Below are 17,648 nucleotides of genomic sequence, written 5' to 3'. Positions count from 1 at the left end.
TTTCAAATAAACGTAGCAGTAAAGTTTACATCATTACAATGTAATATTATTTTCCAAAGAAAGACACTCATATTCTAATATGAGGTATTGTTTAAATTTCAACACATAAATGTGTCGAAATTTAAATTGCGTTACAAAATTAAATGGTTTTTGATAAATGATTACAATCCGAAAGTCATTAAAATCTTTCCCATACGATTTTTTGCGACTTCATTTGCGAATAGCTCCCTAATTGCAAATATATTGATAGCGCTGATTTCTAAAAAGAAATAAAACTAAAAAAAATAGTGTTATAAATACAAAAATTGTGCGACTTTAAAATGTTTTACGGTCGATTATACTTAGAAGAATAACGTTTTTATCATTTTTAACTTAAAGTGCATTTTACAAGCTATGATATTCACTAGTTTTAAAAGATTTTCGTATCACTCCCAAAAGTGAAAAAAAAATTTAACGTAACAGCTATTTTTTGAGTTTGGCAAAAAAATAATTTGAAGGAAACATAATTATTAGGATAATAATGATATTGTTCTATGCGTATTAAACAAAAATATAGTATATTTAAATTTAAATTCAAAATTCAATTTTTTTTTTTAGAACTGTTCATTAAAAAAACTTAGGTAAATTTGTTTAAATTTTAAAATAAATAACTCGTACTATACAGACTTTTCTGCAAAAAAAAAAAAACAAACGTATATAAAACTAATATCTCCTGGACGTCGGATCGATTAAAATAATTCTGTTTTTTAAATATGTTTACTAGGATTTTATCTAGCCTTAAAATGATTCTAAATCATAGTATTTTTAAAAATTATCAAAATGTTATCTATCAAAGTCGTGTCTTTTGTATCAAACAGATAATTTTTCTGTAATTAGTATGACTACATATGATCTAAAGCACTAGTTAAACTCCAATATATGCCTAAATTTGTATTTGATATATTATACTGTAATTAACATGCGGATGTAAAGAACTAATGCACGATTTTGACTAAGCTATCATAGCGAAGTCATTTTGGATATATTATGTTCTTTAACGGACAAAAAATTATTTTTCAATATTTTTAGTAAAGCCTATTGAAATCTAAAAATAAGACAAACTTTAATGAGTAAATAATTTTTATTAAAAAATATTTTATGTCAAATATTATTTTGTTTCAATTATAAAGTACATCTAAGATTTCTGTGAGGGATAATTTAACACGTGTGTTCGGCGTCACAAATTTTTGTTTTCTCTTTAAACTATTTGTAGTACAATTTAAATTACTTGACATAATATATTTCCTCCTTTCAAAAAAAAAAAAAATTCTTAAATTGAATGGCATTAAATGTTTTTGTTATTCACAATAATAATATTTGCAGACTGCATTCGTCTTTCTTTCACCTTTCACATTTCTCAATTCGCACAAACAAGCAATCACGAGATCAATAAAATAGATCTCGGTACAAGAGTTTGTTATATGTAATATAAGATATATTAAAAATATTTTCTAAACAAGATTCACAAAAAAATGTATGACGCAGGTACTTATAATTTGTAATAGATAATAATACATATCTATCCAGTCAATGCGGTGCTGTTTTCTCTCCATACTTCTCAACTTCGAGCAAAAATTTATTTTAAAATGACCAGTCAATTCTATATATTATTTAAATTATTGAATTAGATTATAATTTTGTTATTATAATAGTTTTATTATCTTCATTTAAGTATTATCAATAGCTGGTGTCTATAATAGCTTGTAATTTAGCCTTGATAAGGTATTGTAAAATTTTACTTATAAATAGTAATAGCTGACGAAAATAGACTTTAAGTTAATGTATTGTAATAATTTAACAAGTCACGTGGTATAAAACAAGTATTAATGAACAGAAGCTGAATATTATTTAATTTATGTTAATCAACACAGGCTTATTCCTCCAAATCTTTTATTTATTGATATATTATATAAACACATAATTATATAATTATCACAAAAATTAAAAAACATATTACAAATTTATACAGGGTGTTCAGTATCCAATATGAAAAATAGAACTTATTAAATATATGAGAACACATATGTTTAATTAGTTTTAAATCAAGAAAATGATCTAACTGAGAAAATGACTGGTTAGTAACATCTTTCGAATGAGTATTTTAGATGATATTACCACTTTTATACTATGACGGGAGGAATAGGAGGGTTCATAAATTACCATAGGTAAAATTAAACAGTGCTACTTTACTCGTTGGTTAGACCATTTCGACCTAAAAGCTTCATTAGCCTCGATCATGGCTCAGGCCGTAGTTTCGCCTATGTTTTAAACTCTCAAAATATTTCAAACATGCTAAGAAAAGTACAAAAAACTTAATAAAAAGATATAATATACAAAGTTTTTGATTTGTTGTAGTTTTGAACAATTGAGTCTGAGTGGCCTATTTTTATGTATTTGTAAAGAAAAGTGCAAGTTCTTTGCCCTGTAAGTAAATGCAGACACCTCATTAACGAAAAAAACAAATGACATTCTCTTTTTTGCTCAACATTGCATACCTAGGACATTGTATGACATTAATAGATCTAATTTTTGAGTTACATCCATGATAACAATATGTGTAACATAAATATAGCTTAACCTGAAATTGATGATACGCAAGTACATACCACGCGACGGGATTTTTTTTGTATTATCTGAATTACCTGGGTAATGGTCAAAGTTTATTATTTGTTATTGTTTAACAACGATAACACAAAAAATATGTACATACATATGTATGTTATTTAAAACAAAAATAATTGATATTATGTAGTTAAACATGATGTTATTATGTACACGTGCAGTACGATGTCAGCACAATAAATCATAACAGAATTAAAATTTTTTTGTGATAGTTCAAAATTTAGTAGTGTTTAAATTTTTGTTTATTTTTTGCTAACAAGTTTAGTTTGGTTTCATTTGTAGCCACTGCAGGAAGTAAACCAATAAGGAACTCCACAGCAAGGTCCTTTCCTATTTAAAGCTGTAGCTTGTGTAGGTATATGTGCGTCAACCAATGCATTTCGAGCGAAAAATTATTTGTACTTAATTCATATGTCGGATATTTAACATTCAGCTATAGACTTGCAGTGAAAGGGTTTTGTAGTCGGTGTCGAGATTGCAGATCATTTATATTATTATTATTTTTTTTAATACAATACTCAGACTTTGTGAACTAAACTTCGAATAATCATTTCCTTAACATTCAACTTATACGTTGCATGACATTGTATCTCTACATTTATGAATGAGGTTCAAAACCTAGGAGAAGCATCAAATGGTAGGATTGCTTATTGGCAAATCGTGCGATACGAACCGGTTCCGTGGCTTTTGTACCTCACAAAACTTAAGAATGTGTGATTTTGCAACAGCTTGTATAACTGACCGAACCTACAGACAACGTTAAACAAACTTATGTTGATACTGTGGGAAAAATCGAGAGTTGTCGGTCACATATAAAGGCGATACACCTTAGGCGTCAATTAAAGTATTCGCAATAATTTGACAATTATGACTGAGCTATTTTTTGGCACGATATCACTCATCAATTCATTTTAGAAATGAATATTGCTGTCAATGGAGGGTCCGGCCCCCCTTGCCCTCCTGACTATACCACTGGTTTTTAATCATAGTATAGTTTCACATAACACATTTTAAAATTGGTTTACATTATAAGCTTCCGAAATGTGTCCTTTTAAAAATAGTATTTGTAAAATATAATATTATAAAATACTTGAAACGTTACTTAATATTTTCATGGATATACAAGGTGAGCATAGAAACATACAGTAACTTGGAATTCGTAATAGAATTATTCATTTTGTAAATAATACTTCATTTCATTTTAATCATGTCACTCTGAAGTAATAATATATGAAATTCATTATAATAAAATACAATCATAGTTGTTTATTTTTATATGAAAAAAAAGTTACTTGAAATACTATAAGTCTCTTAATAAAAATAATAAATTTAATTACAAATTACAAAAAATTATGTATAATTTCTTGCGTGATTTTAACTAATTACAACATAAAGTTATTTATTTTAATTTGGTTTGGCATTTCGATAGTAGTTTTAGTCTCAAATTAGCAAAGTTTGACATTTTTATTTAAAATTGGACAATCGCCAATGTGTTACGTTCTTATTTATGTTCTAATGTGCTATTGATATCAGGTATTCTACATTAAAATTCCACTTAAATCTATATTTTGACTAAATAGCTTGATGATAAATACCTTTTATGATGATTGAGTCAAAATATCAAAATGACTATTAACATATTAAATCATTATAAACCTAGAATAGCATAAAATATTTATAATGCTAATATAGCTCAATGGTGATTTGATTATGATCAAATTCCCATTAAGGTGTATATTTAGTCAATTTCTATACTAATTTTTTAGTAAAGATTGATAATGGTGGGAATGTTTAGTTATAACAGATAATTTATTTTGCTTTGTATAATGTAAATTTAAACCGGAAGTAATTTAGAAAAGTTTTCTGTAACATTTAAAGTAAGAGTACAAATTAATAGACAATTTTGCGATCCAAAACTGTTTTTTAAGTGATGACTTGCGGCTTAAAATTTAAATTCTTTATGCTAATAATACAATCCATCTCCATCACACAAACTAATTACACACATTTAATGATAAAATGTTAATGAATAAAAATTGTTTTATTCAATAATATTATGTAATTGTAATATGTTAAACAACTTTGACTAATTTTAAATCCATAAATAATTAAAGAGTATAATGAACTATCACTTTAAAATGACAAAATTAGTTCTTAATTTGACCTGGAGCATCAATTTAATATTTATTATTACAAAATTGCATTTTTGTTTCAATATAAAATATTTACATAATATCTTAGTTTTAATTTAATTGTACAAATATTATATATTTTAAAGGTTAAATCCAATATATTTATTGTGTTGTATTATGTTAAATACATTATGGTTTATAAAAAATAAAACTTTAATGTCATTAGTTTATAATAAACTGTTGTAATAATATGTCTGATAACTGTTTTAATTTTTAATGTTTAATTATTTGTGTAACACTTTGAAATATTATATTTTTTTTACAAATGAAAAATCGTTATAAAGATGTATAAAAACATACATTTTATACTTTTTCTTATGTTTATTTTACTTTTAATTTTTAATTGTATAGTGTAACGATAAAGTTCGTACATTTTTGCTTTTTAGCCAGTCCCATTATAGTACATAAAGCAAAGCGTTTTTTTATTACATAATTAATGTATTTTTTTTGAAACATAAACACGATCGTTTTTAAATTGACTATAAATGTGCTCTTCTGAAAATATGGCACATTAAAAAATTTATTATGACTTTCTCTAATTATAAATATAAAAAATATACATATTTCAAAATAATTAGTTAAAAACTGCTGGTGTTATGGTGAACTTGGGTTTTTTTTGTTAAATCTCAAATCACTAGTCACTATTCTAGGTGTTTCCTATGTCAATTGAGTACGTTAACGTGAATTGGTGGGGCCAAAATTTAACTTCAATAAATGATATAAACACATTGAACAGTTATGACAATACACCTTGTTTAATGAGGTCTACGCAGTTATTGTGATCTATCCGTGGGATCCATGTGCGCTTAGTAATTATAATTTTTTTCGCAATGCTTGTCCGTAGGTGTTAATCTGAACTTGGCAAATACTTTAATAGAAAGTATACTTGCTCTACCCCGAGCAAGACGACGCCCGGGTATCAATCGAACTTATGACGGGCGTTGAACATAATATTAATTAAAACTAATGATATTGTATTATATACATTTTTGGTTGAATTCAGTAATAATTGTAACTGTTAAAACACTTATTTTGTTGCTCTATTACAATTAACATGCAATATCAAAAGAGTTAGGGACGGACTGGCCCACTGTGCTACAAAATAGTGATCCAGTGATTAATGAGGTGACGACCAAAAAGCAGACATGCTTTGTATTTTTCATTATTTTTATATTTAATTGATTTGAAAAAAAATGTATTTTATTTATAGTACAATAAAAAATCATATTATAAAATATTTTAAAGTTTATACTAATTTAAGTTGATTAACAATGGGGGCTTACATATATAAATATAACAAAATTAGGTGTTATTACATTATGACCAACTAATGTTTGCCAAAATGTTTAAATTAAAATTTTTCTCGAAAATATTTAACCAATGAACAATAAACGAAATCTTTTCTTAGGCCGGTAAACATAGAGGTATTAGTCAACCACTGAAGTTACCATTAATTGCCATTAAATTGGCCATTTTGACGCAGTGGTTAAATTAAGAGGGGTTAAATATCTATTATCATTTTAGTCTTATCAATCTACAGGAACTAATAAAATATTCACAAGTATTGTAAGAAACAAAAAATATTTATTCACAAAAATTATGTGATCAAATCTGTAAAATATTTAACTACTTAAATTGACCCATATGACGGTACCTACAGTTTGAAGGCTATAATTTTAATACAAATATATATTTATATAATTATTATTAATCTTTTAAAAATATATAGCATTTTTTTATTTTGAGAAAATCTAAATTATATTGTACTTTAAGAAATTTTTCATAATTTAAATTTTAATAATAGTTAGAATAAATTTTGAAGGAAGAAAATATATAAATTACTGTTTTTACTTAAAAATATTTTAACATTAATATTCTATTGACTGACTATTAATAACTAAAATATTATTTTTATGGAATCAACTATATAAAATTTCATCTACCTAAATTGTTATGAATAAACAATTGTTGATAAGGTCACTTGAAAAATTTATATTCGAATATTAATAATTGCTTAATAAATTAATAAATTAAATTAATTTTAGTATCTCTTAACAGTTCAATTACTAATATGCCAGACGTGCAAAATTACTAAAATAATTAATCGTATATAATACCCAAATTAATTGAAGAATTGCCTATTAAATTTCATTGAACATTTTTGCTTATTCAGAAAAAAAATATTACTTTAAAATAAAATAAATATATTTTATATAAACATTTTATTGATTTTAATTTAAATTATTTAAAGTAATTTCAATTATAATAAGTTTATGTAGTTAAAATTTGTCAAATATCATTATAGATTTTTATCCTTTAATTATTTTCTTGAATCAAAAAATACTTGAACATTTTTTTTAAATTGTCGTTACAAAACATCTATATAGCTAAAACGCTTATTTAACTACAAATATTCAAATATTTTATGTTTTTTTTAATCTTTGAATTAAAATCCTACTATTTAAGCCGTTAAAATGCATTCACGTAGCTCAATGAGGACCGAAGAGAAAATTATTATAAAACATGACTATCTTATGCAGAAAAATTCTGTTCTCACTAACAAGCACAAGATAAACTGCAGCGTTATAAACCATACTGTTTCTAGAGTGTAGATAAAAAACGCCTGTTGAAATAATCACGCTTTAACTTTATTCTTTTTACACTTAGATTACAATTGTTGAATTTGTTTAGTACTCTCAGCATTCTTGTGCAATAACCACGCGTGTTTTGTGTGTCCTTTAGATTTGGCGATGTTCATGCGAATTGTTTAATGACCGAGAAATGTGCATGGAAAACGGTTGAATACTGTTAACGGACTGTTTGCCGCCTTCTGACGGTACAAACATACTGCGTTAGTCTCAATCGCACAGGTATATACGAATACATCCTATCCAAAATCGTGTGAATCGACATGCTGAACTGTACTGATCCCGAGTGCATACTGCACCACCATCATATTGACTCCATTCAGCATCATTTGCAAGATGACAGACAACATCATGAACATTCTTCGAGTGAGTATTCCAACTTTTATCGTAAAATAAATCCAAGCTACATTTAAACAATCAAAAGCTTATAGGTACTCTCGATTGGAGAGTCATAAGTGTTAGGTCAAATTAAACATTTGTCTTTAGAGTTATGCAGTTCTCGTAGTATTAACATATTAATGCAATGTCATCTAACATCCTCCAAGTTGTTAGATGACTGAATACACCAACATCAATTTTGTGAATTTAAAAAAAAAAATCATTTTTTTCTATCAAAATTTAAATTAATAATTATAAGGCATGTGTAAGCCTAGAATTTTAAAAATATGGTTTATTTTAGTACTACGTGTAAAATAATTTTTTTTCCAAATAGAGTACTAAACAATTTTAAACATTTTACTTTATACTTTTGGTTTAATGGCGCTTTATACATTTTATTGTAAGAACTTATATGAGATTGTAAATAAAGAGTGTTGATTATTTATTATAAAACATTTAAATTTCTTATCGGTAGCATGATTCGTTGACAATGATGTGTATTAATTAACCTCGAGCAGAACAGCGTAGAATAACAGTAATATCTTCGCCGTGGGCGTTTTCACTGGGGTTGACTTAAGGACTAGAACCCCTCCCCATAATGAAAATAAATATATGGTAAAGATATATTTTGGAATATGTAGTAAACAATTTCTTATGTATATCTTCTTCCAATACAAAATCTTGAGACTATCACTGATCTTCACCTTCTATATTAATCATGCAGTTAATAGTACATTACTACTGATAACTTAAAAATTAAAAAAAGATGTTTGCAATTTTCACTAAATGATAATGTTGTTATAGTAGGTATACGCGAGTATACGGCGTATACCTACTAAAACTTTTTTTAATCATCTTATACCCCCCTCTCAAAACAAAACTTATGTATTATATTTATATTGAAGGGTATACGCTTACAAATCAGAATATACCCTAAAATAAAAAAAGGATTTTTTCCGAAAACGCCACTGATGATGATCACTATTCAATGAGTAATACTCATTTAAAATTTGACCTAAAATTAAAAACGAAATGTAATGTAAAACAAGTATTATATTGTTACGATAAAAAGTTGATTTTTAAGCAAACAAATTTCAAATGTATTAAATTCATTTGTGCCCTTTTTAATAAATATTCTGTTATTCAATTATTTTTATAAAATACTGTAAACAAATAACAATAATCAGTAATTGATAACAGTATTTATAATTAATTAGTATTAACTCGATTAATCTTCTTCAATGTATTCGGAAATGCAAGTAACACTTCCGAGTTGTATGAAAGATAAGAAAATAATTAACTTTGTGAAATAAGTCAATGAAAAAATACGTATACAATTAATGCAGATGAAATGGTTAATATTAATGTCATAACGTACCAACTATATATTTCTCGTGGCAAGCCTGTGAGAAAAACATATGATATACATAATTTTCCACGAAGTGATGACAGTTAAATATGTTTACACAATAATATATTACATATCACTTGTACTTGTTTTTGTGGTGTAAGAATAAACATTAAAGATTTGTTGTATTATGTAAAACATTAGTAATAGCTCTTAATTAGTGAGTAACGTAATAATAATTGGGATGAATTACCAGTACGTATATATTTCATAGCTCTTGACAATGTCTTTCTTGATTCACTCACGTTTAAGTGTATCAAACATTACCAAAAACCGTTTTTTTTAATAAGTAATAAATAATATTTTTGGGTGGCATATGCATGACTTTTTAGAATAAAGTTCGTCAGATTGGGAAATTATTACTTCAGGCATTCTGGGTAAATGGCCTCCTCAACAACAGTGATCTAGTATGGAAGCGCCCGGAGGTGCCGGTTCGTCTCCGAAAGGTACTTTCACTATAGGTCCCCACAATATTAGGCCTTGAATGCTACGTAGTTGGCCCCTAAAGCTTTACTACCTTACTCTATCCTCTCCACTTCGTCATTAATGCCCCTCGATGACCATGAGTGTTATATAGGGTATGTACATAATGAGTAAAAAAAATTAGTATGTTTGTTTACTAGTATTAATCATTTCAAAAAATAAAATTTCAAAATTATTTTAGTTTAGCGCTAAGCTAATTATTGTTATACATTTTTTACAGTTGAATAACAATTGATAAGTTAATATTTTTATTTTAAACCGACACTAACCGAAGGGTGTGATTTTTAATCAAATAATATTTGATTAATTATTATACATCTAGTTATGATGAAATGAGGAATAAAACGGGTAAACGTTTATAGTATATGTTTTTTATTTAAGTTTAATACTTTCATGACGGTGAATTTTTAAAATAATTCTAGTATTGTAACGCCAATATAAAGTACTCATTGATTCTATAATTTTGTGTAACATAACACAAATTTGAAACATTATATCCATCTTATATTTTTGATAGGATTTATTCCCAAGTTGTTGAGGCTTAATAAATAATGGTTAACTTCAAAAAAGATTAAACATTTTATTTTATGCTAATTGCAACAATTCAATAAAATAATAGGGTATTTTGAAAATCTCACGCTTGTACATTAATAATCCTTCATGAAATGCACGTGACAAAAAGAAGTTGTCACATAACAATCAGTTTGCAAAGAGACAACATTTTTCTCATCAAATGAAAAGAAAAATATATCACATAACATAATTTTTATAATTTAATATTAATCATTAAATATTTTAATGTGTTTTTAGTATTGTATAGATTATTTCGTAGTAATAATTAAAAATAACGTTGTAATCTTTTACTTTCCAAAAAAATGTTAATTGAAGAGTTTCGTTGATAATTATGTATTTATAGTTGTTAACTGTGGTTATAAATAATTTTTAAAAATTAAATCATCCGACAGATATCGTTTTAATTAAATGACCAAATATTTATTGAAAATAATAGACTAGAACCAAAGCTTTAAATATAAATTTATAATAATAAAAAGAAAAACTGGGTTTCCACACATATTAAATATTATTTTTTATAAATATATTTTATTTTCAAATTGATAATTTAAGTTATAATAATAAACCTTAAATTATTTTTAATTTGTGTGCATTAAAGGGGTAAGTAGTGAAATGAAGGAAAAAATAAAGGCAGGGGTGCAATTTTCTTTTTAATTACTAGAAAATAAATTTTTAAAAATATAGATTAAAAAATGGAAAAGTAAAGGGGGCACATGTAAATTCTTAAGTAATTACAAATATAAAATATTTAAGGGTTTTATATTTTTGTTTAAAATGTTGAAAAAAATAATGATCTACTCAAAATTATTATTTAATCACATAGCACGTTATTGATTAGTCTATAAATATGAAAATTTATTTGTAAAATTGTTATTAAAATCGAAATAAATTTGACGTGAGTAGAAGAGGGCCCAGACTCCATTGAATTCCACTCATTAGTACGCTATTTTTATGATATTAATATAAAATGTAATGTCATTTAATTTATTTTTTATTATCCATTAGATAGTAATAATATTTATTATTCTTCAGGACTATCAGAATTTAATGAACCAGTTTTTGTTTTACATGTATAAATAACAAAAGTAATCACATAAAAATGTTTACTTTCTACATGGATAAATAATTTATTTATTTGAGTTATTTAAAATATGTCTATTATAATTAATAATTGAGATATTTTATATTTTTTAATTTTTAGTACAGTATAATATTGTACATTTAACAATGAATTATTGTACAAAAATCAAAGTACATTGTAACTCATAGTAAAACCACACAAGTGAAATAATAAAAATAATAATAATTTTTATCTTAATAGGTTCTTATTAATTTCTGATAGTAAACGTTCTTACTGAGTGCCCACTAGAAATTAATACAATAAATGTCACACTAAACTGAAATATTTGAAATAATGACAAACGAGCTAACAGAATTTCTACGAATCTTTAAATCGTGATGTTAAAATCATACTTTTTTACAACTTACAATTGATAAATTCATAATCTTTTCTGTAAATTTGGACTGAAATGAAGTTTTTTTAACTATATTTAAGTTTAGACCTATAAAAACTATTACATAGTATATTTATAATATATCATAATATTCTTTTGATTCAGTTAGAATTTAAAATAGTGTTTTAAAAATTGGTATTGTGTCAATAAATAATATTAAATGCTAGTCTTAGTACATTATGCTGGATAAAAAAAATTAAAACTTTTTATCGACGCCGTTATCCTGCTTCATTTCTTTATCATCAATGAAACGTTTATATGTTGGTCTGATTCGGCCATGTGCTTCAACTGTGAGCCATTTAGTTAAGAAGTAATTAAAAAAAAATTTTTTTTTCCATTTTGTGTAATTTTTTTTGGTGTAGGTTAAAAAGTGAGTCTTTCCATATAACAAATTCAAAAATGTACTAAAAATAGTTTAATTCTCTTCTAACTCAGTACTATCTGTATCATTTTAATTCTTAGGAGTTATGTACAAAAAATATAGTTTATCTCATTATAGACTTCTTAGAAATATCGATAAATGAAAACGAAATTAAAATGGGTAAAATAGTATATCGATAAGTGAAATCTAAAAATATAATTTTCTAATTAATTCTTCCAAAATAATTATAGCATTAGATTATATAGAATGTAAAATTAATTTTATTATTTCTAGACTTTCTTATGCATGAGATGTTAATAACGTATTAAGTGTTCCCTATTCATAAAATATGCCATACAAAAATGTTATTGAAAAAATGCCAATAAACTGACGAAGAACTAAACAATGGACTCTCTACATACACATACGTATTTAAGACTTGTACCTATGTCTTTTACTATTTAACATAACAGTTGTGTGGCTTTATGTAACTACCATTAATATGGTCACGTCTTGTCATCTAGACACGTGCATTCTGTACTTTCCCCCCCTTATGTATATCGCCTATCACTAATAGTTTTGACTACTATTATGATAGCTATAAAATTTATAATACATTTCAACGAGCATTTTAGCCATTAATATTTAACATTTATACCTTTTAACAATTATGATGTCTATCTCAAAATATAGAAATAAAGTAATTAATTTCAAGAGCTCAAATTTCATTACATTATGAAAATGTAATGAAATATAGAAAATGTAGAATTTATCCTTTTGTTATATGTCGAGATATTATCTGTAAGTATAAAGATCAAAAGCTTCGTTACTTTGTTAAGTAAAATAAAGTCTTTGTTACTTCTCCTTTAATTTTTTTTTATAAGTATACTTGAATTGACAATTTTAAATATTATTTGTTTTAAAAAAAAATTATTTTTTTAGTTGGAAAAACTTATATCATCCTTTTAGACACCAAAATCAAGCAAAAGATTTTATTTTATTAAATAAATTCGTAACGAGTTTGGTCGTATTTTTATATTATTGGAAAAATATAATTACAAGTAGACGGGTGTATTTCATGAAATTCGTTTATCATTTATTATTAAATGTACTTCTAACGCATATTTCAGAACTAACCAGGAAAAAAGATAATTAAATCGTCCTTATTAATCAATGGATTTAATTAAATATATACTAGTTGTAATGTTATACTATTGCAATACTCTTGTGAAATAATGAAAACCATATTATTATATTCATATTTACAGATTTTTTGAAATTGGGTCATATCTAATGTTCGTGTTGTTTTTCTTTTTTTTTTCTTTTTTCTATTGAGAGTACTCAGTCTTATTTCAATTAAAAATTAGCCATAATTGTAAAAATATGCTGTAGTTATGTTTAGCATGTAAGGTCAAGTTCAATTGTCTCATTTTTGTAGTTATACGAACGTGTACATGAGTAACATAATTGTATAGTTTAATTTATATACAAGGACAGAAGGATTTTTCGTAGAACCTTACACTAACAACCTATTATCATTAAATTATTTTAAATCAAAATATTTCTTTATCTTCATAATGATTTGCTTTTTAATAGTAGTGCGCTTTTGTATAAAACTAATAAGTACATGCTTCATCAAAATATTGTTGGATAACATTTATCATGATCCTAACAGGCATTACGTTTACACTTTTTATTGATAATTATAGTTTTTATAAGTTTAGATTATACAGATATTTTAGGTAAATAAAGATTCTATCTGAAATAATCATGGGACACTTGTTTAGTTAACGAAATTGACTTGGTAATATCTACAGAGCTGTATAAATTAATTATTTTATAGAGCAGTTTATCAATGAAATGACCCGTTTTATGGTTATATTTTCCTTTTTTATTATTTTATTACCCTTTTTTGAAAAAATATTATTTTCCAATCACTTTTAGTTCATTAGTAATCGATCTATGACTTAAAATATTTACTAGTCCATGGACTAACAGGATTATAAATTGCTTCTAATATATTGTTAAACTGTTTAAATAATCTTTATAAACTTATAGAAAATTTAAAATATTAAAATATTATATACTTTAATATAATACACATAATACTGTTTAACTATACTTAAGGAATAACTTGAAAAATATAAACATAGTATAATTTTTTCTTTACAAAAGTTTAATGTATCCTACTTACTATAATTTTCAAAAAAAAAAATTGGCACCTAACCCCTTCCTACCCCTTTCAAATTGTATCAAATTTTGTTTTTAAACGAATATATATATTTTTAACCAGCTTGCCATTAAGAAAATCATCCAACATAGAAAATAACTACCGTTACACAACTTTTAGAAGTTCATTACTTTAACACTTTTACTTAAAGTCTAAAGGTGAAGCACAGATCTTTTCGTTTTAATCTCTTAGCATTTATGAACCGCACTTCTTCTCTATCCTATTATAAAAATGCTAATAACCTTTGAAACATTTATTCAAAGTTGTTATCGTCCAGTTATTTCCTTGTTTAGCACATGTCCAATAACATGAACTAATTAAATATATATATTGACATTTAAAAAACAAGAATTGACATAATTATTGAGTTTAAAGTGAGATTAGGATCACAATTATTTTGAAAATTATTGAATATAGATACTACGTATAAACTTCTAAAAAGAAAAAAATTATATTGTTTTATATTTTTAAAATTATTACATAAATCTTAGTTAAACAATAACTCTGGAAATATCATAATTTATTATTGTTTACTTACATAGTTCTTTAATTTTTTTTTATCAAACGGTTTTACTGTTTCGTAAATTACAAAGAACTACTTAATTTCATATTTTAGCCCACAATGGTCAAATATTTTGGGGGACTAATTTGTAAACTCTTTAAGGTGCTTAGTCCCCTAAGACTACAACCCTAAGCCTGTGTTAAAAATCCAAAGTCATCATATTTTGAAATAACAAGAAATATTCATCAATTTATACATTTAAAATATATAATTAATTTTTTTATTATAAACTATAACATTGAAGTAAAAAATAATAAACAAATATTTTTTTTATACAACAAAAATATAAATTAATAAAATAAAATATCTTGTAAGTTTTAGTAATCTTAAAAAATTAATTATTTTTCTGATTAAGTCAACTGAGTCCTTTCCACAATTTGTCGTCTGAATCTCGGAGGGAACTGTATGTCTCTAGAATCTCCTTTAATAGATCCCATTTAAAAATATTAAGTTTTGTCAAAATTAAGGCTCATAGAAAATTAACTATTAACTATTACGTGGACCTATTTTTCACCTTTCGCCACTCACAAACTCACGAACAGTCAATTGGTACTTATATGATTAGCTAATAAATAGTTATTGGTTGAAAATTTTAATATTAATTTACTGATAAATAATCATCTTTAATTTTAAGAATTTCTCGAAAGTAATTAATATAAGTACTGGCATATTCTTTACACTCCTTAATACTCGAATTTAAACTATTCATTTTTATTAATCTGTTACTTATGCTGATTATATAAAATAATAAATACTTAAAAATTCTTTATGCAAATTAATGTTTATATTTTATTAATTATAATAATAAATTTTAAAATGTCAAGCATCAATAGAATTTTTAAGTCCTACGTGGAGTGAAGATTACAAATGAAAAATCGTAAACGTTCTACATTTATATTACGTCATATTTATTGTCTTCTGGCCTCCCTTGCATAGTGACATCTACAAGAGTAGAATGACTGTTACTTTGTATTCAGTAAAACATCATTTATCGTAAGTCCTTCGTAATAATGTTGAATTTATCAAATACATTACAAATTAAATACATATTTTATAATTCTATACGCAACAATAATAAATTAATATTACTCTACGTCAGAATTATTACAATAAAAAAACGAGGTCAAATTAACGGAATAAAATGCATAGGCACAAATAATTGCTGTCTTTTTAATTAGGAACTTAACACAAATCAACATTTGTTTATTAATGGGACACTGAAATTTACTCTTTATTTATAGAAAACAATAAATAATAATTATTTATAAATTATTTTTATAGAAGGAAATAACTAAATTTTAAAATTGTATATTTTTTGAGAAATTTTCAACATTTTATCATTAAATAATTACTGGAGTCTCTGGGTTATAGCACTTGTTCATCAGTTAGCTAATTCATATCTATTGAATGAAATTTGTTCTGCTTAAATATTGGGAAATCTTTGTTTTTAGCTAAATATTTTTTCTGCTTTTTTTTTTTTAATATAAATTAGGTATATGGAATTTAGACATTTCTAATAATTACATGTAAAAAAAAAGCGCAAAATCTAACATTCACCTTGAAAAGCATTTAGTGTGCAGTGTTTGGAACGGTTGCGACTATTTTCATCATTTCCTGAGTCTCCTCAAACATAGATATTATGTTATATTTTGCGCAAATTTTGAAGAAAAAAAGTTTATGCATTGGTCAAAAAATATTTCTCAATGCCAAAGTTTAACACGTGTAATATTTGACAAATCCTACTTGAATTGCTGATAATTGTATTGTTTACTGAATTATATAGTATGTAAAAATATTTATATGCCTTTTATTTGGGCCGTATGCTGTTTTATTATATATATCAACAATACAAGTTTGAACAATGCGAAGAATTGATATTTAATTATTTCAACTTCGATTACTTGATTTCATTTTTCTAAAGAACGTAAAATATTTAGCTTCTATTAAACCAGTTCATGTATAATGAATTTGAGTTGAACTGTAACTGAAATTGATTTTACCTTCATTTTGAAGCTGGCAAGTAATTGTTTTTACAATATTTATTTGTTTTAATTCAACTTCCATAGTAATAATGGAGCAGTTACTCTTGTCATTCAATATTATATTCTTATCATTATACTGAGCACTTTGCAAATTGAAAACGGTGTAAAACTTACTTATAGACTGTTTTCATGTATACTCTGAAATCCTAAAATTATTCGCAATTAATTATTTTGTTGTCTAGTTGTAACGAAAGAATACTTTACATATTGTAATTATAGTATATACCTGAAAATATAACATAAATAGATAGTTATTATTATACCAGTATTACTTAATGCTAAGTACATAGTTTGTAAACGAAGTTGCCTAATAATAAATATCGTTGGTTATAAAATTACAGTAGACATGATTATTTCCAATAGACTTACCAAATAATGACTCAAATCATAAAATATATATTTTTGTAGACTCATTAACGTGAGTTAATTGAAATTTAGTTAGATAACTGGTTGAATTATTTGCGTTGGATTTTTATGATCATCGTGTATTTAAATAGATTCAAACTTTGTTGGTGAATGATATTGTACAATTACTAACGCAAAAGTACAGTTAGAGCCACTTTCGAGTGGATCAATGAGTATCCCTGAAGGCCACT

General features: G+C 25.1%; 1 protein-coding gene across 1 annotated transcript in view; it reads left to right on the top strand.

Moving 5' to 3' along the window:
- Positions 1-17,648, top strand: part of LOC126900772 (probable serine/threonine-protein kinase MARK-A) — an 89,085-nt gene that overhangs the window by 449 nt on the left and 70,988 nt on the right. The window contains exon 2 of the mRNA XM_050676705.1: positions 7,596-7,867. Within this exon, the coding sequence (XP_050532662.1) occupies positions 7,765-7,867 (103 nt within the window). The 5' untranslated portion in view covers positions 7,596-7,764. The remainder of the gene's footprint in view (positions 1-7,595; positions 7,868-17,648) is intronic.

Source organism: Daktulosphaira vitifoliae, unplaced genomic scaffold (assembly GCF_025091365.1).
Source record: "Daktulosphaira vitifoliae isolate Bord-2020 unplaced genomic scaffold, ASM2509136v1 Scaffold_3, whole genome shotgun sequence".
NCBI classification, from domain to species: Eukaryota; Metazoa; Arthropoda; class Insecta; order Hemiptera; family Phylloxeridae; genus Daktulosphaira; species Daktulosphaira vitifoliae.
This window is presented reverse-complemented; position numbering and strand designations above follow the sequence as displayed.